This window comes from Nanorana parkeri, unplaced genomic scaffold (genome assembly GCF_000935625.1).
Source record: "Nanorana parkeri isolate BGI_ZX_2015 unplaced genomic scaffold, ASM93562v1 scaffold1083, whole genome shotgun sequence".
In the NCBI taxonomy this organism is placed as follows: Eukaryota; Metazoa; Chordata; class Amphibia; order Anura; family Dicroglossidae; genus Nanorana; species Nanorana parkeri.
The window spans coordinates 167,686-191,773 of NW_017307351.1; the positions used below are offsets into that span (position 1 = coordinate 167,686).

The 24,088-nt window shown below is 40.7% G+C and overlaps 1 protein-coding gene across 2 annotated transcripts in view; it reads right to left on the reverse strand.

The window, feature by feature from the left end:
• Window positions 1-24,088, reverse strand: part of MED23 (mediator complex subunit 23) — a 66,080-nt gene that overhangs the window by 17,901 nt on the left and 24,091 nt on the right. Inside the window, exons 10-18 of one of the 2 annotated variants that reach the window (XM_018567685.1) lie at window positions 23,589-23,684; window positions 23,069-23,086; window positions 17,519-17,719; window positions 15,764-15,907; window positions 12,953-13,098; window positions 9,660-9,905; window positions 8,925-9,067; window positions 4,201-4,375; window positions 2,571-2,734 (exon numbers count right to left, since the gene is read on the reverse strand). In XM_018567685.1, the coding sequence (XP_018423187.1) occupies window positions 2,571-2,734; window positions 4,201-4,375; window positions 8,925-9,067; window positions 9,660-9,905; window positions 12,953-13,098; window positions 15,764-15,907; window positions 17,519-17,719; window positions 23,069-23,086; window positions 23,589-23,684 (1,333 nt within the window). The remainder of the gene's footprint in view (window positions 1-2,570; window positions 2,735-4,200; window positions 4,376-8,924; window positions 9,068-9,659; window positions 9,906-12,952; window positions 13,099-15,763; window positions 15,908-17,518; window positions 17,720-23,068; window positions 23,087-23,588; window positions 23,685-24,088) is intronic. The other variant, XM_018567686.1, reaches the window with a different exon arrangement.

Below are 24,088 nucleotides of genomic sequence, written 5' to 3' on the forward strand. Positions count from 1 at the left end.
GAGAATTCTCCACCGGAATAACCGTGGCCTTGATTAAGGGCAGAACGCCTACTCTTATGCGTCCCAAACTGCACGTGCGGCAGCGCAGACGTGCTGGCAACGTCCTCAATTTTAAGGGTCTCCCTGACAGCGCGGAGACCATGTCACGTTCCTGGATCATGGAACGTAGACGCGGCCTCATCCTCACTGGCCGAAACAGGATGTGAGGAATCACCCGGATCAGGATGAGGCGACGTCGCGGGAAGTTCCCCCTCCACTTCAGACTCCCCTGACAAGGCAGGGGATGGCAAGGGTAAAGGCCCGCTTTCCAGGTGGGCACTGCGTCAAGGCGTGCTCCATGCGCGTTACAAACCCGTCCATGACAGAGGAAAAGGACTCCAGGGACAATGCGGTACCCGCGGAACCACCCACCCCCCCCTGAAGAACCAGAGGGACGCATGGGCGACTGGCAAGGCAGCGCAGGCGTACAGGATGCACAAGAGGGGATCTAGAGGGGTCCGCAGAGTGCTGCCCACAGCCCACACAAGGCAATGTAGGGGCGTCATCCCTGCGAACATTGCACACCCGCACAAAACCACCCCACCGACTGCAGACCACCAGACAAGGCAGATGGAGACAGGGACCCCGCTACTCACGACCCCCAGCGTCCTTGTCCCAGCCCAGCCGTCCGACTCCGCAAGGCAGAGGAGAGCTGCACTCTGTGTGTCCTTCCGTCAAGGCGTCCAGGGGCGAAAGGAACACACTCCCCATCCGCCCGAGGCTGAAGGAGGCCCGGGCGGAAGTGACAAAAAAGAAAAGGGCAAATTTGCCCACATCCAAGATGGCGGCCGCCGAACCGCATGGAGGCCCCAATCAGACCGGGGCCTCGAGTAGCGGCCGCCGAACGAGCAGCGTCAGCCGCGGATCCGGCTGCCCCACGGAGGGGGCCCCAGAAGCTCCCCCAGAGCCTAAGTCCCCACCAAGGCAGCCCGCACAGGAGCCCATCTACGGCCCACTGAAGCCCGAGCACCATGAGGCAGGGGGGAGGGGGGAGACAGGAGGCTGCAGCTGTGAGAGAACAGCGCAGCCAAAGCTTACCTCAGCTCCAGGTCCCCACGACACATCCACCGCAGACCCCACATACATACCCCCGCAGAGCGAAGGCTGGACTCCACAACCAGGATCCAGGACGAGTAGGGAAACGGTAGGAAGACGCCCCCGACCGTAGCCGCGGCGTCACCAGCCTGAGGGGAGCGCTGTGACAGGCAGGCCCGGACCCCCTGTCATATGCACTCCCCGGGACGAACCCACAGGCGTCAGGGGGGACCACATGTCGCAGCCGACCCACCATGGCAGAGTCTGCATGCGCTCGACGGTCACCCAGGGGAGACTACAAGGATCTACAGTCATCCAGCATGTCGCCCTGGGGACACTTGCTAGAAGAAATCAAGTCAAACGGAAGAAGGGAAAAACATTTCTCCAAAGAAATTTTTTTAGCTCCTTACTCCTGACGCTAGGCAAAAAACTGGAGACTTGTCATCCGGTGGGGGGTTTCTCCTGCAGGTGGCGATATTACCCTACCTTTTCAGGATCTACGATCTGTTGCCTGTGTCCTTCAATGAACGGGAGAGAAAGGGTATCTTATTTGTTTTTCTAAGGAAGGATAAATTAAATGAAAGTACTTCAGAAACATTAGAAGTCAGCCTGGCCAGCACTTTTCCTGTACAAATGTCTTATAGAACACTTGCGGGTAGAAGAAACCTTAAAAGGAGAGCTATGAGCTGAGTGATTTACACTCATCCTCATATTTAGAGCCGACGTGCGACAATGAAACAGTCACACGTCGGCTTTATTGATCGGGGAGTGAACCTCTCTGCTCTAAAATATGCACCTATCAAAACCCTTGTGAGACTCAGGAGGTGGGGTTAATCAGCCACTAGCTGTAGTCCTAGTGGACCACCTAAACATGGGGAAAGAAAGCTCCACCATATGGAAACTGGGTACAAAACAGTACAGACATGTCATCTTTTGTGGCACAGACTTGACTCTTCTGTCTTTATATCAGGGGAGCAGAAGGATAAAAGGTCCAGTGTCTACAAGCTTTCTGTGACAACAGGGACCATGCCCAGTCTTAACTGAAAGCGGAGATCTGACCAGTTTATGGCCCTATATTCTCGGCCTAGGATGTTGCTGCAAGGAGCAAGCAAAAATGTATTTCCAAGTGGGAAGGAACAAAATTATCTCTTCCAACCCAAAAACAGATCAGAAAAATAAGAGGAAGCCATCACATATCAAATACAAATCTAAATCAAAGAAGAGATGGACCCAAAAGTCCATAGCATTATCCTCCTGCAGAGGACCAAGCTAAAACTGAATCAGCAGTAACTAACTGGGTTATATCCACCAGAAGAACATTTCACACATCAACTGCGCCCACTACCACCCACTCTAAACCAAAATATATTTTTTAATTCTACAACAATATTCATCTGGAAAACAGAAATTTTCGTATATATATAAAGCAAAATAAAGACACACAAATTTCTCTACTAACTGAGCAATACATTTTTCTTGTATTGTAATAACAGTACCAGTGACATGAGTTGCTCTGGCCAGCGTCAAAATAAGAGCTCTGTTCAGTTCCTCAGATTCTGCTGATAAAACAGTTTTGGGATCACTCAGGAACCGAGTAAACTGTGGCTGCACCTCCGAGCTGCCCAGGGCAGTGATTAGTCTCAAGGCCGTGCTCTCCACACTTGAAAAAAAAGTAACAGAGAAAATCACCTAATAAGTTGAGAGCTTCAAAAGAAAATTAGCAGCAAATGTTGACTAAAGCTGGCCATAAACCTATAGATTATCTGCAGATTTTCTATGGTCAGGTGGAAAAAGTGCAACAGATTCCTCCATCTACATTAAACTGTGTGGATAGAGGAAACTCCCACTGGGCCAAGCTTCAGTATCTTGCTAGCCGGCCCCACTGGCTGTCAAAATACCTGAATAATCTGATTGGATGCAGGCATTGTTCAGGTATTTTGAGAGCCAGTGGGGCTGACTAGCAAGATACTGAAGCTTGGCCCAGTGGGAGATTCCTCCATCCACACAGTTTAGCGTAGATGGGGGAATCTGTTGTACTTTTTCCATCTGACCATAGAAATTCTGCAGAAAATCTATAGGTGTATGGCCAGCTTTACATTTGTCAATAATAAGCCTACTAGTACACAAAAATAATATTGTAAACATTTTACAAAAGGTCGGTATTTACAGCAAAGCACAGGTTGCCATTTCTAGTTTATGACACCAGGGTAAGAACTGCCACCAGTTAATCCCATACCCACCACCATAACAACAAACTGCTTACTCCTGCAAATTTACCTTGAAAATAAAAGTGCATTCTTATTCACTAGTAGACATTCAAATCTACACAATGGCAAATGTATTAGAATAGTATAAATAATACAGGTCATTAGAAAATATGGGTGTTACCATTGCTGGTCATTTCAAAATGCTAGTTGCCTGGCTGTTACCTAGACCACTGGCTTCTACAATTTGAGTCACTAATTCAGAGAAAAAAACGTAGACAAGGAAACAGAAGAAAAGTTGGCCGCACACCGGATTCCACTGGAATAGTTCACTGAAACTTGTACCACATCACAGGTGTCTTGCCCAAGGTACACCCCCTCTGATGCGTTTCACCCAACCATGGGCTTGGTTGTAGAGACTATGACTAAGCCCATGATTGTTTGAAACATCAGTTAGGGGCAGACCTTGTGTGGGTTACCAGCGATGTGGTACAAGCTTTAATAAACGTTTCCAGCGAAATCCGTTGTGTGGCAGGCTTTTTTTCCTCTTTGTATCGGAGCGAGACTGTGCTCCCCATGGCAAGCACCCAGCTCATTCCTTCCCTGAGCCATGGAGGAGCACTGCTTCTTTTCTGTGTTCTCCTTGTAAACAAGGAAAGTTTAAAAAAGTCCCTTAGCTGAATACTTGTTGCTGGTCAGTAACTCAGTGCATTGAATACAGAGCATCAGAATGACAACTAAGCAATTTGTATTGCAGTGACAGCCCCCAAGTGTTTTAAGGCCTATGTTGACAGGCTTTGGGCTTGTGTCGATGGCATCAGTTCAAAATCATTTTGAGATGCTTTTGAGACCATTCACAATTCACCAACAGGACATTCTCACCGAGATTTGAGCTGTGTGCGCTTAGATTTGAAATACTAACCAAAGATGAAGTTGATTCTGATTGGTCTGTGGTACCCCAGCTAATGAATGGAGGTGACTTAAGAGCTGCACCCGGTAATGAGGCTGTATATGGTGCATTCGATAGCTGAACATTTCCAGTAACGTGTGAAGGATTCCCCAAGAATGAGACTTGAACACAGTGGGGAGAAGCTGACCTGGGTAAACAAACCAATGATAAAAAGTATACAAAATAGAGTTCTGGTGCCAATAAAAACATGTTCCACATTTAAAATACAAACAAGCAATGGAAAGCAATTAAAATGGCTCTAAGCATGTCATGCATGGAGAATCCGAGCTCATGTTGCATTGATGACTGAAATCCAGTCTTCTAAGTCCCTTTAGCAGAGATTATATGACCAAAGCTCAGGCATAAAAAAAGGACCACATAGCACAGGTTTCTACAAGAAAAGCAGCTGTATTAATTGTTATGTTAAAATTAGGGGGTGGTACAATTTCAGAATAGGTCTACTTTAAATGACAATTAAAGGATCCGGACAAGCAGCCAATATGCAAAAATTAAATTTTATTAGAAAAAATCATTGACACAACACACAGTAAAGACAACACCTTCAAAACACCTCTCACCATTAAAAACTTTTTGGTTACAGACATACATGAATAATTGCGGATCGATCCTCATAAATTATTAACCTAAAAACCCCCCGATACGGAAAAAAGGTGCTGAGTGCTTCTCCCTATCATCTTCCATAGGGGCTCCCTGCAGAACATACCCTGAGTGTGCACCTGTAGATGTTATAAAATATGAAAATGAATTTTGTTTTCTTAAAATAGATAATTATAATACCCCAATTTTTTATATCTTACCGAAAATTCATAAAAATCCTAACAACCCGCCTGGAAGACCTATAGTCTCGGCTGTGGGAGGGCCACTTGAAAGCATGGGTAAATACTTAGATTCCCTTCTGAAAGATATGGTTTTACAGTTACCCTCATACATCCGAGACACAAAAGATGTGCTAAATAGAATAGATGACCTGGTGATACAAGAGGGCTCCTTGCTCGTTGGGATCGATGTAGAATCACTCTACACGTCAATCCCCCACAAATGGGGATTAAAGGCCATAGCACATTTCCTTGACGTACATTTCCCACTAATGGCATCCCAGAATGAGTTCATTATAGAACTCTTGGATTTTGCTTTACACAATAACTGTTTTCAATTCTCAGGAACCTTTTTCAAGCAGATCAGGGGCACATCAATGGGTGCCCCATGGGCACCATCATACGCTTGTCTCCACCTTGGCCTGTGGGAGGAAGATTTGGTGTATGGTCATCCCTTATACCTGAGCCACGTAGAAACGTGGCTCAGGTATATTGATGATGTACTGGTGGTCTGGGATGGAGATGCAGACCTCCTGACATCCTTCATAGGAGATTTAAACATGAATAATAGGAATTTAAAATTCACCTATAGCTGGAGTAATTTAAAACTTGCCTTTTTGGACCTCTCTATAGAGATTAAAGATCACAGACTAATCACTAGAACATATAGAAAGAAAACTTCCGCAAATACGCTTCTACATGCAACCAGCCATCATCCCCTTCCCCTGAAGCAAGGGATTCCAACAGGTCAGTTTCTAAGGATAAAACGCAATTGCAGTGAACACACTGAATACCTGAGTGAATCCAAAGATTTATACAAACGCTTCAGGGAAAGGGGATACCCACACAAACTAATTAAAAGGAGCAAAATTAAAGCCAATCAAAAAACAAGAAAAGATCTATTGAAAACTAAAGAACATAGAACAGAGGCCCCAAAAAACGGAAAAAATTATACACGCATAATAACTAAATATGGGTCTAACTGGGAAAAACTTAGAGAAGTACTTACGAAGCATTGGCATGTACTGGATTTATGTCCATTATTGTCCAACATAGTAGGACCAAGACCCCTACTCACAGCACGTCGCTCAAAAAACCTGAAAGATAGTCTAGTAAATTCTGAATTTACACCCAGCCTGTCAAAACATTCTTTTCTGGACAAAAAGAGACCTAAAGGTATGTACCCCTGTGGAGGGTGTCACATCTGTCCCTATATAGACAAAACAAAAACCTTCAGTAATTCGGAAAACACCAAAACTTTTAAGATAGTAAGCTTTAACAACTGTAATTCCAGCAAGGTTATATATGCAATTGAATGTCCATGTCAAAAATTTTACGTAGGCAAAACCAAGAGACAACTAAAAATAAGAATAGGTGAGCTATGTGGATCTACAGAATGAATACAATGTTACCGGTGGGTCTTAACAATGAGTGTAATTTAAATGTATTCCTATGAGGGAGAATAAGTTTAATTCACTGTCATGTAGATCCACATCTTCCCCAGCGAAGAAACCATATATACAGTGGTGAGTCATCCTGAGAACACTAACTTCACCATTTAGAGGTAGAAAATGAAGTGTATATTCGGCTGTGTAGATAATAAGTGAGAACGTTTTTTAAATTTCATTTAAGTAATGTCTGGTGTAACTGATCATAATCTAAACCTAGGGAGGGTTAATTGCAATCCGTAACCAAAATCAATGAACCGGAAAGAAGAAGGGATGTACACCCAAGTACTTAAGAGTAAACCTCCCAGCCCATAACTATGTCCTGACGAAGCCCCGTAGTATGGGAGGGGTGAAACGCGTCGACAGATAGATGGTGATCAGACAAAAAGACATCATGCTATAGACGGATCTTTAACCTCAAACCTTTTATTTTTGAAAAAAAGAACCCCGAAAATACTTGAAATCGAGTCCATGGTTGCCTGTTTAAGGGACGGTTCATTCCCTCCTTGACACTGAGGAGAACATCGAAGTGTCACCGGACAACAACTTTGTTCCAACTCCTTTTCCGGAGACGAGTCTTCCAACCGACATACTCCTTAAAGAAATGGGATATACACCCACACAATTGGATCACTGGATCAGACTGAAAAACCTCTGAATCACCTGGACCTTGAGAAACTCCAATAACGTGAGTGATTGAACTATGTTATATATGTCCGTTTAGGACACTGCTTGAACTTCACTCTGCAAGATAATATTTACACTATTTTGGAGATAAAGGAAAGTGTTCCGGAGTTTAAGTGAGTTGTAGTCCAACACAGTGACAGTCCGTCCCAAAGTAATTACCCATCCCTCTTTCCCTCCTTAAACAAACGAATAGTGATACGTCTGATTATTCCTAAACTGTCACAGTTCATTATCTATGAACAAAAAGGAAATCAATGATTCACGCGGCCAGTTTGCCGGCGACATTAATATCGAACATAAAGGAATATTCAAGTTTACACGAATGAATAAGGATCTCTAAGAAAGAGAATTTGGGATTAAATAAAGAGAGCATACTCTGTGAACTGAGAACGAGACTTCTTTACTGTTAAGCAGCACGCTAATATAGTCTACATGAGGCTACAATGTCTCACTTGAAGTGAATGATATATATCTCATGATGACTGATCCGAGCAGTCTCCTCTTTTTTCATATTTTATAACATCTACAGGTGCACACTCAGGGTATGTTCTGCAGGGAGCCCCTATTGAAGATGATAGGGAGAAGCACTCGGCACCTTTTTTCCGTATCGGGGGTTTTTTAGGTTAATAATTTATGAGGATCGATCCGCAATTATTCATGTATGTCTGTAACCAAAAAGTTTTTAATGGTGAGAGGTGTTTTGAAGGTGTTGTCTTTACTGTGTTGTTTCAATGATTTTTTCTAATAAAATTTAATTTTTGCATATTGGCTGCTTGTCCGGATCCCTTAGTTGACCGCTGCTGACTCGTTACCTCCTTACGAGTTAATCCTCTTTTTTCCTTTGTACATGATTGTCTGGTCACGGATCGGTCTAAATAAGCGAATATGCAAACCTGAATTAGGGCGTATAATTAGTCGGATCTCCAGGTAGGAACACCAACCCCTTTTTTTTCTACTTTAAATGACTGCTATACCTATAAAATAAATGACTATATGCATAATATAAGAGTTACTAAGAATCACTATAACTATGCCTGGGTCCATAAAGTCGGTTATTTCTATAATCTTACATACAGATTACTGCTAAAGTAAGCTGGAATTGAAAGTAAAAGGAGTTAACAAAATGACAGCTGGTCATTTTACTCTATTTTAAGCAATCATGTAATTTAGCCATAGTGACTCTTTAAACACTTTCCATCTACAGTTTGAAGCGGTCAGAAAAAAAAGTTAAATTTTTTTGCCTGAGAATACCACGTCTTCCATCAGGGATTTTGTCTTCATATTAACTGGGGTCATTGCGGCAGCACACTTTCAGGCCTCATTATACCAGTATCAAAAAGGGCAGCAAAGCACTAATGCTTTTTTCTCCAAGTAGACAATACTATTATTTGATTTTGTTACTCACTTATTTTTTGGATACACATGGTTTAGTATTAAGACTTTTTTTTTTAAATCTTAAAAAGTCTAAGCAATCACAATAAAAAGTGTATACATTTATAGACTGAAACCAAAAGATATGGTGTCAGCTCTGCCTAGTTGTCGTTTGCAAAACTACTGAATCCTCCCCCTAACACAGGAAGTGAATTTCTGATATAAAACAAGTTTTTTTGTCACTGAACTTATTGAACAGATATGTTAATAGAGCAAAATCAGGTAAGTGTATCGTTAAGGCTGACATACACTTTTTGTAGTGCTTTCTAGCTTTAGAATCATATAAGTTACTTACTTATAAATCCTTTGATGCCAAGTGACTCAATTTCCATATAGACCAACAACCGGCTGTAAGTTTCCACGAGTGCAGGAGCCAGTGCTTGACTAGACTTTGTATGTGCCAGTTTAATTACTCTGGTGGCAATGCTGTGAATGAGACTGAAGAGAAAAGGAGATAAAAGAATGTGTGTTAATTAAAGGACAAGTATAGATTTAGAGGGATACTTTATCCACTTCCCTCAACAGAGAATATGGATACATTTTTATATTTATTTTTCTCCAAGAAGAAATGACAGACCAATATGGGGCACGGTTATCTACAATATGTAAAAGAAATAGAATTCTGCGCTCCTGGAGCTAACTAAATTGTAATTGATCCTAAAGCAGCTATGAGAGAAAGTGGATGAACCACCTTGATAGTAGATAAAAAGTAGAAACACAACGCTAAAGGTTGATCAACTTATATAATTAATCAGTGGTTGGATAGGTTCTTAATGTGGTAAAATAGGTGTTCCCAAGTGAGTAGTTTGTGAGAAGAGCTGCGTGTGTTAATGTTACAATATCATCTGCTGAATAGTCAATTGGGCAATGACCATGCAAAGAATACAGTGCTTACTTTCCAATGCTTAAAGTGACATTAAACCCTCAGATTTTTTAACATAAACCAATAAACTTTAACTGGAAGCTTGACCTTAAATATTTTTGCAAAGTCTCATTATGACTTGCAACACTTAAAGCGTCAGATTAATACCTCATCTTTGCATGAACTGTAAGTGAATCCAGCAAGTTCATTGGAAGAGGTGTAGTTGACCCAGATGCTATACAGTTGGTTCCTGGCAGTGAGATCTTCACATTTCCATTGCCATAAATGGTTTCCACAAGCACTCCCATGGGTAATGTGAAACACTCAGAATTGGTTGAATAGGCATTACATAGCAAAGCAATTTTATAATCGTTCATTTGTAAACTCTTGCTTCTTAAACTCTGCTGCAAAAACCTGCAACAAAACAGAAAATGGCAATATTAAGAGAAAATAAAAACGACATTAGTATGCCATTTACACATTAGCCTCAGCAATATTTGTTTTTTAAATGACACCTAAGAGGTAGGCATGTGGTTTTTAGGAATAATACTGCAAAGAAATCAAACTTTAGACAACTAATGTATGAAGTGTATATTTCAAGAACACTAACTTTTCTTCAGACAAAAAAGTGCACCTGCTGAAAGCAATCTACTAAGGAAGTACAGGTACAGAAATCAATGTGCAAATAAAACAAGAGCCTGATTCATTAGCTGCTAAATACTAAGCGTCTTCTCAATGGCCGATATACATTGTACATCTGAGAGACAAAAAAAACAAAAAGGAGCGCCTCCATAGTGTAAAACGAATTTTAATGATAAAAACGCACAACTGTATTGTACTTACAAGAAGTACAATAGGCATGTAGAAAACAATGGCATGTCAAATCATCTAGCAGCGGAAGTCTGAAAAGATGTGCAGCATCAGCATCCACTGCCCCTGTGGGGTCTCGGGTTTACATGTTTCTGGGGCATGTAAACCGAGACACTATGCCCACAACTACCCCCTAGAGGAAGGCAAAAACACCCCCTATTAAATATGGTTCAATTTGCTCCAACCGGGGGAAAAATTCCTTCCCGATTCCATAAGGCAATCGGATATTCCCTGGATTAACAATCTCTGATGCTTACTATACCTATAAGAACTCAATATCCAGTAATATTCTGTGCATTTAGGAATACATCCAGATGTTTTTTAAAACAATTAAACGAGCTAGCCAGAACTAGCTCCTGGGGAGTCTATTCCACATTTTTACAGCTCTAACTGTGAAGAATCCTTTCCGTATGCAAAGGTTAAACCTCTTTTCCTCCAGACGCAAAGAGTGCCCCCTTGTCCTTTGCAGTGACCTTAACGTGAATAATTTGGCACCAAGGTCTTTATATGGACCATTTATATATTTGTACATGGTGATCATGTCCCACCTTAATCGCCTCTTCTCCAGAGAACAAATTCAGGTCAGTTAATCTTTCCTCATAGCTGAGCTCTTCCATGCCTCTTATGAGTTTAGTCACCCTTCGCTGCACTCTCTCTAGTTCCACAACATCCTTTTTGTGAACTGGTGCCCAAAACGGAACTGCATATTCCAGATGAGGTCTTACTAATGCTTTGTACAGGGGCAGGATTATGTCTCTCTCTCTGGAGTCTAGACCGCTTTTAATACAAGAAAGTATTTTGCTTGCTTTAGAAACTGCGGCTTGACATTGCATGCTATTATTCAGTCTGTGATCTACCAGAACACCCCGATCTTTCTCCATCATTGACTCCCCCATACTCCCCCCAGAGTGTATGACGCATGCATGTTTTTAGTCCCCAAGTGCACAACTTTACATTTATTAACATAAAACCTCATTTGTCAAATAGATGCCCAATCAAACAGAGCATTCAGGTCTGCTTGTAAGTTGGAGACATCCTGCAAGGACTGTATTCCACTACATAACTTGGTGTCATCTGCAAACACAGAAATAGTACTTTTAATGCCCAATTCTATGACATTTATAAATAGATTACACAGTAAGGGGCCCAACACTGAACCTTAGGGGACACCACTAACAACCTCAGACCATTCAGAATATGAATCATTGATCACCACTCTGAATACGGTCTTTAATCCAGTTTTCTACCCAATTACAGATTGAATGCTCTATACCTATTGACTTTAACTGATACATTAGCCGCATGTGGGCAACTGTGTCAAACACTTTTGCAAAGTCCAAGTATACTATATCCACAGTCATTCCTCTGTCCAATTTATTACTCACATCCTCATGAAAAGAAAGAAGGTTTGTTTGACAACTTCTGTCATTCTTTTGCGAATCTGTGCTGACTATCACTTATGAAATTATTTTCAAGCAAAAACAATTGTATTTGATCCTTGATCAAACTTTCAAGTACCTTGCCAACTATTGAGGTTAAACTTACAGGTCTGTAATTACTTGCTAAAGACTTTTATCCCTTTTTAAATATAGGCACCACATTGGCTTTGCGCCAATCCATCGGTACCAAGCCAGTCATTAGAGAGTCCTAAAAATTAGATACAATGGCTTTGAAATTACACAGCTCAATTCTTTGAGGACACATGGGTGTAAGCCGTCTGGTCCAGGTGCTTTGTTCACCTTAATTTTGTCTTACCGTTTTTGTAGCATATTAATCGTCAACCATTGTGGTCAAGTAAAGTCTGTGGCACTGCTATCCCCATTATGGACTTGAGTTACATCCTGTTCCTTGGTGTGCACAGAGCTGAAGAAAGTATTTAATAGATTTGCCTTCTCTTTGTCCCCAGTATAGTAACCGAATACTCCTGTCTGATTTGAAACTACTGTATTAGTAACAGACTAGTGCTGTCTGAACTGCAACTGTCTATAATAACAGAATACTCCTGCCAAAATGGCAAGTCTTCTGTGGCAAGAGAACACTCATATCTGACCTGCAACTCCCCTGTGGTAATGGAATATTTCAGCTGAAATTGAAACTCCTCTGTGATAACAGAATATATCAATCAGAACTGCAGCTACCACTATCTGGTTACGGAATACTCTAGTTGGAAATGCAAGTCCTCTGTTGTAGCATAATACTCCCGTTTCAACTGCACTGTGGTAACAGAATATACCTTGTTCACTCCTTTGTTGTGCCAGCTTACTCCTGTATGTACTGCAAGTGAATCTATCAGTATGTGGACGTTGCAAGTTCCTAAGCCTATACAATATGGTAAGATACAGGGGTGTTCTTCAGCATAAACATGTCTTCAAATTAAATTTAAAACAGGCAACGTAAATCACATGAAAAAGTGACTACATTACCATAAAGCTTAACTGCCAACAACTGCAAGACATTTACACCTGTAGGTTTATAATAAGCACACCTAATAACTTATGCACAAACTGTATTATGGAAACTGAAAGACAAGATTGTTACAAAGATTGGACCGCAGTAAAGAACGCATCTAAAAGCAAAAGATTGCTACATACTCATGGTGCAGTTTTAGTGAATGAGGAATTGGAATCTGGAGTTTGGAGTTGTCATTTTGTGCTTTCCTATTGAGATGAATCCAGATACAGGTCATTGCAAAGGAATGAGTAGACTGAGGTTTGGTGATATCTGGCACTGGAATACACTGAGAAAAAAAAAACACATAAGTACGGAGTAGACAGTTAAATATCCATTTGTCAAAAATCACATCAAGCCCAACAATAGGCAAGAAAGAAAATAAAATATAAGAACTTAAGTTGACATTGTGGATTATTTGTTACCTTTATTATTTCTTAAACATATGGTCAATACATAAAAAGAGAGAATTGTATTTTTTTTTTTAAATATTGGGGCTGATTCATGGATATGAGAAAATAAGCACAAAATTGGAGCTGTTGCGAATAGAAATCAATCAGCCCCAGTATTTTTAAAATACAATTCTACATTACATAAAATAATGCAAGTTTCACATTACAGAAATATCAAACAAGAACTGTGATTGGTCTTTATGGGCAACCACTCCAACTGTGTGTTCATTTTTTCCCACCAGGTTTAATGATTATCTGTATTTTTCATTACATATTAACATATACTTATTTTGAGGTTACTGGACAACACATGAAAAGTAAAACATGTTCACAAAGATTACTGGATAAATGTTATTTTGGATGCTTATAAAAAGAAAAAATGATGGTAGTAAAGTGGGAAGAAAATATTTCAAAAAACATGAATGTCCAGTAATCCCTACTAACCTTGTAAATGCTCAAGGAAAAAAAAAGAAACAATAACCACTTAATTTATTCTCTCTGTGATCTCAATCCAAAGACACCTCTTCATAGAATTCTATGGACCCCTAATGTCTCCTAAAAAGCAACAACCATATACTATGTACACTAACAAAATAACAGACCATGCCACACAATTCTGGGCTAACTAAACGGCTGCAACTTTTCCCCCAACTAGATGCAACCCAGTTATGAAATATTTGTAGACCTTGTTGGAAAATGTTACATATTTGACTTATTTAGGAACATGATTTTCTATCAAATCCAAAAACAAAATTTTTCTTAAACTGAAATGGGCGATTCTGTGAATGCTTGGACATAATGGCCAAAGATTCTCCAAACTCTCTTATCTCCAGAATTGGATCCCTTCAGAGCCTTCTTTCATTCAACAATTCCGGTAAAAATTGCAACTAATTTTTAAGAAGGAGTGGATAGAGACTGCACTCAATGAAAAGACCTTTACTAACAATTATTTTGAAACATGAGAAAGTTTAAATCAACTCTCTGAAACCCAGCACAAAACTGCAGTTAAAGGAGAACTATGAGGTGAGTGCTTTTCACTCACCTCATAGTTCTAGACGACCTGTGACAATGAGACTGTCACAATTTGGCTCAGTAGATCGGGAGGTGAGCGAACAGTTACCGGCGTTCAATGTGAGCCAATATGTTGCGCTTGGTATTTAAATATTGCCCCTATTATTCGTGTCCTCCTGTGTATCGTAAAGGTTATATATCTATAGTGAACACAAACAATAATTAATAAACAAAGTGGTGATATTCGTGTCGTGACTCGTTGCTTCCAGAGCAATAAATTACATGGCAAACAAATTTTAAACTGTCTTTAGATTTTTGTCGTAAAAAGTTCTGAAAATGAATTAAATAAAGTAATAAATGTAACCTGTCTTTTTATTGAGTGTTTTATTCCACCAATATTCAGTGATTGTGTTTATGATGTGGAAAATACCTAAAACCGTGTGGTGAGGTCTAATGCGCCTCACTCATCCACCCAAATTGTTATGTTACAGTGAAAAATTCGATGTAACTGTGATCATTGGTATCAGTGCATGCAGATCGCTCACCTCTCGATCCTGTCACGGCTCTCTGCCGTGACAGGGGAGGGGCTGGATTCCCCCCTCCGATCCGCCAGCGCTGACTGGCGGAACGGACGGGGAGGGGGCGGGTACAGCTGGCTCTGCCTTTAGATCGGCAGAGCCAGCTGTCAGTCACGCAGCTGGGCGGATCCCGGCACAATTGTCGGGATCCGCTTCAGCTGCGGCGTCTCAGTATACCGCGAGCAGCAGCTTGCGGTATACTGCAGCGTCTCAGAATACCGCGAGCTACAGCTCGCGGTATACTGAGCCTAGGGTGACGGGAGGACGCTAGTTTGTGTCCTCCCAGGACCCTAAGGAGAACTATGGGGAAAAGACAACCCCATAGTTCTCCTTTAAATCGGATGTTTCAAAATGTACTACTTTGTACTTGCAAAGGATGAACAGCAGACACCTACAAGTACGCAGTGTTACCCTGAAAGCTAGTCAATGCCCTTAGCACTTGCCCTTAGCAAAATAACACGGAGATACCACCCTGTCGTCATTGACACACTTGCAACACCTTACCCCAATTATGGCTATTATCTAAAACAGTACTTCACTACTGTTCAGCAAAATTCATTTTTGTTTTATAGCTCACTGTTCTGATAGTTCATATGGTTGTATAATTTTGGTACCAAATACCTCTACGAAAACCAACTACACTCACACTCAGTAGTTAGCGTGTAAATCCCTGTGTCAACCTTTATATATCTCTAAATTATTTTATTTGTATTGCTCTTGCACCCAAAAAAAAAGAAAAATTAGATAGGATATTTTTTTCTCACTCAAAAAAATACTGCCAAGATTTAATATAGAATTATTTCATGTACCATGCATATAACCTCCACCTCCCTCCAAATACATGCATGAGCAGAAAGCTGCAACTTGTCTACAATTAGTTATGCAATACGTTGTGTAAAACAAGAAGACTCACTTCCTTTTCTGGATACAAGAGGTCAAACAGCTTCATAACTGGAAGAAAGTCAGCTAGAGCGTTCTTCTGTATGCTTCCAGAGATGAACTGCAGTAGAACCCACATTAGATGATCTCTGCCCTTTATGAGACCTCGGCCTGCAAGCTGTAATAAATGTATTTTAGCATCACACATTCAACATTCGATTTCTACCGCGATACATTTTAGTGGATATAAGGAAAATCTACATGGTTTTAAGAAACTTTACTTACAATAAAGAGTAATTTCTAAACAAGCTTGCGTTCTAAATTTCTGAGGTTTTTTTTTTCCTTTTACAGCCATGCAGCACAAAACATCTCCTAAACAGGACTGCTTTCCACTTCAAGAGTGTCAATCATGTTTAGCATTACAATACACTGATTAAACAGAGTGCTTACGGTTGAAAATTTAAGTTGATGAATTGTCAGATCACTTGCAAAGGGGATTCCCAGTCAGCTCTTGAAAAAACTATGATGAATAATGATGCCTTGTATTTCTGATGTGACATAGTAGCATGGTTCCATGATCGTTGTACACTGTAGCAGCTCAGACTTGTTCTCCATACAAAGTAATTTCCTTTAAACAGGAAACGTACACATCTTTGGGAAGATGCCCGTAACTGCTTGACACAAATGGTCTATTATAAAGACCAACAAAGGGCTCATTTTCATAAATATCACCTGCCAGGTTGCCACATCACTTCAATATACAAGACCTGTTACAAGGCTTGTCCCCTTGTTTCTGCTGCTTCTATCTCTGTTAGCTACCTGCATCAAAAACACAGACTTGTCGTATCACATATAGCAGCTGTTTCAATGGGCTTAGGGTTTGCATCAATAGCATCAGTTTAAGATGTTTCCAAGATCAGTCAGAATTCAATAACAGGTGCATTTGATCGGCAGTGAACCGTCTTCTGACTTGCATTTGACCTGCTTCAAGCGGATTTTGCATTTTAAAAGACTTAAATTGAATGCAAACAAAAGCCTGTTGATACAAGCCCATACATGCAGAGTCTGGATACTTTGGGGAATCTATAGGTAACACTCAATGCAACCTTCTACCTCACAATCCCAAAATTCAGTGTCACTTAAACTATACTGGCTTGGGATTTAATTTTTAAGTTACTGTTTGGTTTATCTTTTAATCTGTTGTATTAGCATCTATGTACATTTTAACTAACATTCAATACGTCAAAAAAGGCTCCCAGAACTCTATGGGTTAGCAATAGGGACACCGCAACAGTGACTGCTTTGAAGCTGTGATTTGTTTCAATCTTTAGATTAGGCCTTCTTTTAGACTCTGTGCTCTGAATAATTCACATGTGCATAACACTCCAGTTGAGATACTGAATGTAAACATTTTTTCAATGGCCTTACTTTAATTATGTACAAAATCACTATACATTCAATTGAAGAAAAAAAACAAAACTGTTGAGTGCAACATCCTGGCTGCCAATACAGGCACTAAAATGCTAGCTGCTTTTTGTCTGTCTTTAATACTATCTGCATCACTGAACCAGACCAAGCATGCATTTCAGGACTATGGGCTTCTCTGACTGTATTCTTCCAAGGTCCGTGTCTCAGAAAGCCATTAAGCAGGAGACAGCCAAGCAGCTAGCAAGTTCAAAAATAAGCAACACTGGCCTAAGTATTTCTCGTAGTACAGATATTCTTTAAATCTAACATATAGCTTTCACATTCTAAACACACCATCTGCATGCCGAGTGTAGAAGAATACCTTTTGATGAAGAGATAACACCATGTGTGGAAAACTGGCAAACTGAAAGAGCACAAAGAATATTAGCTGGCTTGAAAGATGCTGCCAAAGCAGCTGGCTGGTTCCACCATCGTCAAACTTCTCTTCCGTTTCTGAGCGCTCCATGGCATAGACCACCAGGTCCACCAGCTGGTCCTCCAGAACAGGACATCGCTGCTTGTGCTGCAAAGCAGAAATCGGTATTCCAGAAGTCTTCCTCTCCAGTAGATGAAACAACCCACCATACAGATGACAAGTAAAAGGCCAAGAAGCATGAAATGAGGTACAGATGGAAACAAGCTGAACCCAACATGACAGGGATACTGATAGTTCGAAGTTACAAAGAAAAATTTTAGTTTGCACTCCTGTTTAAGCTACACATACTTTACCGTATGCAAAATACTAATATATATATATATCTATCTATCTATTTATCTATCACAAAACAAGGCAATCCTTACGAGCCAAGATTTTAAAGGATTCCTTCTTAATTGAGAAAACACAGCTACAGACATATATTACCAGTATAATAGGTATTTATAAAAGCAGTGAATATGTTACTTTGGACACAAATTCACTATCAATGCCCCGTCACCAGAATTCAGCTTTAATTTACTCTGTTAGGAATCAGAGATGATAAAAGAAGCAGGTCTAAACAAGGAAGTACAGCGTCCCTTTCCACAGGCAAAATAGAAGTATATATTTTGTTCTTAAAAATATATACAAAGCATTAATAGAAAGCTATTGGAAAATTAAGAGTTTAGAAAGAAACCATCCACCTAATGCGCTTACTGTGCACTTATGCCAGCACAGGTCAAGATTATTATACAGAATTTATATAGCGCCAACAGTTTACGCAGCGCTTTACAATATAAGGAAAACTTTGCAATTACAATACAATTCAGGACAAGATGGTAAGATCACTTTTCTCTTTTGTTTTGCCATAAAAAAGGGATGAGGAAAATGGTAGCCAAGTTAAAATGTGTACGATCAACATCACCCGTCATGCTCTTTGCCAACAAAAACGACAACTTGAAAGATGCAAGGCCGACGATATTTTGACGCATGCCATGACAAAGAGTAACATGTAGTCTCTATAGAGCACCCAGGACTACCCCTTATCAGGAGGAGGCCAATGGCACATGATCGTAGTCAACTATCTGGCTAAAACAATGCCCTGTTACCATACTATGTATGTTTTATTTAAGGTTTCACACATCTTAAAATGCTTCTAGCAAGCACAACTGCCAGTGCCAGTGTACTAATAGCCTAATTTTTCCTCTTCCCCATTCGGGAGATTTCACAGCATTTCCTGTCCTAGCGACAGGTGTCAAGCTGAACATGAATTGTGAAGAAATCTACTCAGAAGGGACACATACATTATTTAAACTAGGAGAGGTTATAACCCTTTATTTGAGAATAAAACAAATAAATATTAACAGTTGGGTTTTAGTAAAGGCTGCTGAATTTGAAGCTGGCTGCAGTTGCATTGGTAGAGGCACACCTAGAAGCATGAAAAGGGCAAACAAGTGCTCAATTTAAATCTGCAAATGTATTACTTCGCTTACTAGGAAATTTCTCCAATAAATAAAAAATATCTACAAATTAAATGGTAGACTGGAGACTGCTTGTGACCCCTTAGATGACAACACTTTAGCAAAACTAACACAGGAAAACTATATTCAAAGACACACATTTTGTAAAAAAATGCACAATACAACACTAAAGAGTCAATGTTATCTAGCATGCAAAACCTATTGTCTAGGGCTTGAAATTAACTAGTCCTGTTTATCCAGAAGGAATGATTATGTGAGATTTTTCTATTTCAGTAATTTGAAAGAAAACCTAAAGACTTGCAAAAATGTTAGCTCAATTAAGAGTTTTGTCTTCAAATGTACACAGCGCATCCACCCATTAACAGAAATAAATTAAAAAAAGCCTAACTGATGGAACCGAGAGTAAAATGTTTTACTGATGTACAGGGCTTGAAAATTCACTCGTCCTCTTGTCTGTGACGAGAGGACGCCGAAGCCAGACGAGTAGCTTCCCGGCCGGCAGTTGTAATTAAATGGCCGGCCGAGAGCTCCTTGGATGGCGGTTTACATTCAAGCGATCGGGCGTCTCTAGAGATGCCTGATCGTTTGTATTAGCTGCAGTTCTACCCCCTCTCGCCCCCATGTCGCCGCTGTCAGTGCTGTTGCCGGTCCCAAGATCCGCTGTGCCTGGTGCGGCCTAACCGGCACAGCTGCTCTGTCACAGGAGATCAAAAAGAGATCAGTACACAATCTTCCTCTAATCTCCTCTCCGGTCCCCAAATGTAGGAGGTGATGTATATTACATCACTTCCGCATTCAGCTATCATTCCCAGCTACAGAAGCTGGCGAGGAGCTGGTGAAGCAGATCTGTGCTTCATCAGCTTCTCTGGGGGTCCCAGGTAGGGGGGTCCCCAGATAATAAAAAAAATTAAAGAAGCATACAAATTAGCAACTAAACATGAGATTGTAGTGAGGAGTGGAGTGAGGATTGTAGTGAGGAGTGAGCTTGGAGCGGTGGCTACTTTACAAAACACACATGAACCATGGGGAACAATAGTAGCCACCCTCCAGAAGGAAGGACGGTGTCAGCACCAATTCAGAGGTGATTTGAGGATCTACAGCCAAGTGATACATTTTTGTTAATAGTTTGGGAACTTAAATGCATTTTTAAGATTTGAAGCAACACTAAACTCAGGAGTTAAATCATAAAAATGAATTCAAGTACTTTAACGGTTAATAAAAATGTATCTTATTTGTATATCACTCATATATATATGTATATACTCAAATCATCTCTGAGTTCATGCAGACACTGTCCTTCCTTCTGGAGGGTGGCTACTTTTGTTCCCCATGGTCCCTGTGTGTGTTGTAAAGTAGACACAACTCCAAGCTCGCTCCTGTGATTAAATACAATCTCACGTTTAGTTTACTAATTTGTATGGAAATTGTAATCCATCACAGGAGCAGATTTCATATTTAACTCCTGGGTTTAATGTCACTTTAAGTAATGAACTGAAACTAACATCATATGGGTACACAGATGTGTTTTCTGGTCAACATAGGTAATAACTTTTTCTAAAGAAAAAGAAAGCTTCCCCATGACGAGACAGAGAGCAGTAGAAACCTGATGCTATACTAGGGATGCACCGATACCGGAAGTCCCAATAAGAAGCCTGGCTTCCCGATTGGCCAGCTTCCCGACCAATCAGTAAATCAGGGGCCGAGTCATTACATGGCGCCCGCTTCCTGTTTGGCCAGGAAGCCGGCTCCATGCTACCATGTCACCAGGTGATGAGGAAGCATAGAGCCAGCTTTCTGGTCAATCAGGAAGCCGAGGGGCGAGTCATTACCCCCCCCCCACATTGGTCGGGAAGCCACCTCCACGCTTCCTGGTGACGAGTGAGCTCGGAGCCGGCTTCCTGGCCAATCAGTAATGATGCACTGCCCGGCTTCCCGATACCGGAAGTTTGGGATAGGCATCGGGAGCATGTCACCCAAATACTGTGTATCGCCACCAATCCCGATACTAGTATTGGTGCATCCCTAGCTATAACCCTTCTTAATTTTACTATCCTTCTAATCTTCTAATAAGATACACAGGCAACACTAAAAAAAATGCAAGGAAAGTTTCTAAACTAGAGCTGCAACTAACGATTATTTTCATAAATCGGATTATTTGGCCGATTATTTTTTTTCCGATTAATTTTTGGATAAAAAAAAATGAAATACCATGTTTTATTTAAAAAACACAAATTAAGCGTTATAAACAAAATTCACTTCAGAATAGAACTGCATTTTTTGCAATCGTACCGCACTGGAAAGCATGGCATTGCGGTACCATGTGTTCCAGTGTGGGCAAACGCACTGCGGACGGGAGGTGTGTTTGGTGTGCTATTGAAATGAATGGCACTGCAAAGCACCTCCCACAGGAGAATTTGTCAGGCCAAAACCAAAAATTATTTTTTTTCACAAACTATGTATTAGATTAGACATGTTAATTAGTTTCATGGATTTAAAATAATCTGAATTGAAAAACTCCAATCCAATATGATAAAATAACTAACTTTTTATTTAAAATAACACACCAAAATGAAAAGTTTTCCTTCAGGTTTGCTCCCCTGCTGATTGACAGCAGAGAGTGGGCCGGTGCAATAGCCAGCCTGCTATTACAATTTGAAATGGCCAATAGGAGGCTGGCTATTGCACCCAATGTAGAGTCACAGCGGAGTTGGTTGACAGCCGGTCTCTCCTGTCCGCTGGCTGCAGCTGTGTTCCCCCCCCGATCCGTTCTGCCTCTGCCGATAATACAGGAAGGAATACATAGAAGAGGAGAGCAGCGGGGATCGGGGGGACACACACACACACAGAGCGCTGCAGCTGGTGCCCAGCAGGCAAGAAAAACCGGCTGTCAGCCAGCCAAAGCCAGTGAATCTACATCTGGGAGGAGAGCTGCAGAATGGCGCCGGAGGTGTGGGGGTTTGAGGTTGGGGGAGCTCTCCTTACTGCTGGGCACCGGCTGCAGGGGTTTGTGCCCCCTCCGATCCCCGCTGGGAGCAGCAGGGATTGGAGGGGACACAGAGCCAATGAAACACCGGCTCCCAGCAGAGCAGAGAACTAGAGGATCCAGACCAACTAATCAATAATGAGAATAGTTGGCAACTATTCTGATCATCAATTAGTTGGTTGCAGCCCTTTTCAAAACCTTAAATCCTCTATCAAAGGATGCCTAGATTTATACTTCAAGGAAAAGGGTGCCAAGCACATATGATCAAAGTTCAGATTTTTTTTTATTTTAGCATTACTTGTTGTGCCAATAAGTAACAATACATTTACGCATATTCCAAGGGCACTATTGCTAAATTTATCAAACTAGCCGACTCATATCATTTAGAGGACTGATAAATAGAACCAGGAGCATATTTCATGTCTAATCACACCAAGTTTTTGGTTACAGTGTAAGTGGTAAATGTTACATGCAGCTTTTTTTTTTTCCATTTTGGGAAAGAAATACAAAAGGTATAGGAAAGAATTATGACATCAAATAACATTGCACTAGCATTAAAAATTCTAGGAAGTATGCTGAGAATATTAAAAAAGAACACAAAAAATAGAGAATAACTCTGCCCCAAGAAAAGCAGCTACCAAACAGATGGAGACTAAGTAAAGAGAAAATAAGAAGGATAGAATGATGCTAGGCAGTACTGTAGACCTGTCACAAAGTTTTTTGCCATTTCAACGATTAATACGGTCACACAAACTAGACAAAATTTATGGACTAGACAATTACACGATGTTTCAGAATCTATTTAAAGTGGTAAAAAAAACATTTAAATAGATGTTAAAAAGGTGTCTGCCTGTACATAAAGAATTGGCATGTTGCGGCCTGGCCAATTTCAAGCCCTCACCAATAAATGGGTGTATGTTAAATGGGAGTAGTGGCTACAAAGCAGCCGGCAGGACTGTTAGTCACAATACAAGAAGAAGGTTGTGAACATACCTGAGCAATGTTCAAGGTCTAGAGCATTGGAGGATGGGCAGGACAAGACAGAACAAAAATAAAGGAAGAAAAAAAAGAAAAGACAAAACAGTGACTATGAGGCCTGCCTCAAGACGCCCAGAGTCAGAGAATACCCACCAATGGTGTCTGAAGTAGATTCCATCATTATGTTTACTTAGTTCGTGGTTAGAAAATCATTAGGAGAAAAAAAAGGGGGCATTGTTTTGTGTTCATTTAGTGGTGCATTAGGCTGGCAAAGGGCTCTCTTGAGACTGGCCTTATAGGAAGGGGAAAGCAATGCAAACAAAAAGTCGTTTTTCCAACTATTTATTCCACTTAAATCCCCAGGCAAAGTCCCAGAAAGAAAGGAAAACAGGGAAAATAATTTTAAGGGTCCCACAAGAAAATAAAATATAAGGGATGACTATTTTAACTGTTTTGTTCAGTCTACTATAGAGCAAAGAAAAAGGTAAGGGATAGAGGAATATTTGCAGAGAAAGGTCTAGGTGTATTGTCATACCGCCTTATTTAGTCCTAACATGTTGCACACCATGTCCCGGGAGTAGGGCTGCTCTAGCACATATCTCAACAGTGCAGTCTGTGGCTCAAATAAGTCCTGTGGGGAAAGATAAAATGTAATGCAAACAATATAAGAAGCAAAATACCATAAAATATTAACAGGTGGTAAAACAGACAATAAGTGGCTGACTTATACAATTATAATGCAACCTTTAAAATATCTTAGGTTTTATTTTTAGACATGACACACAGTATCACTATATGGCGTCAAAAGAGCAAACCTGTTTCATTCCCAATGTCCTCCCAATAACAATATGTGTTGCATTCAATAGAACTCCAGGTTTTATACACACATTGGTAAGACTTCCTCTGATGAGTTTCATCTTGTAATTGATTTGACTATATTGTATGGTTCAGTATATCAATGATACATATCTGAAGAAATGTGGAAAGGTAGCCTTCCATAGAATTTGTAAATAACAGCCATACAGAGTAGTCTGC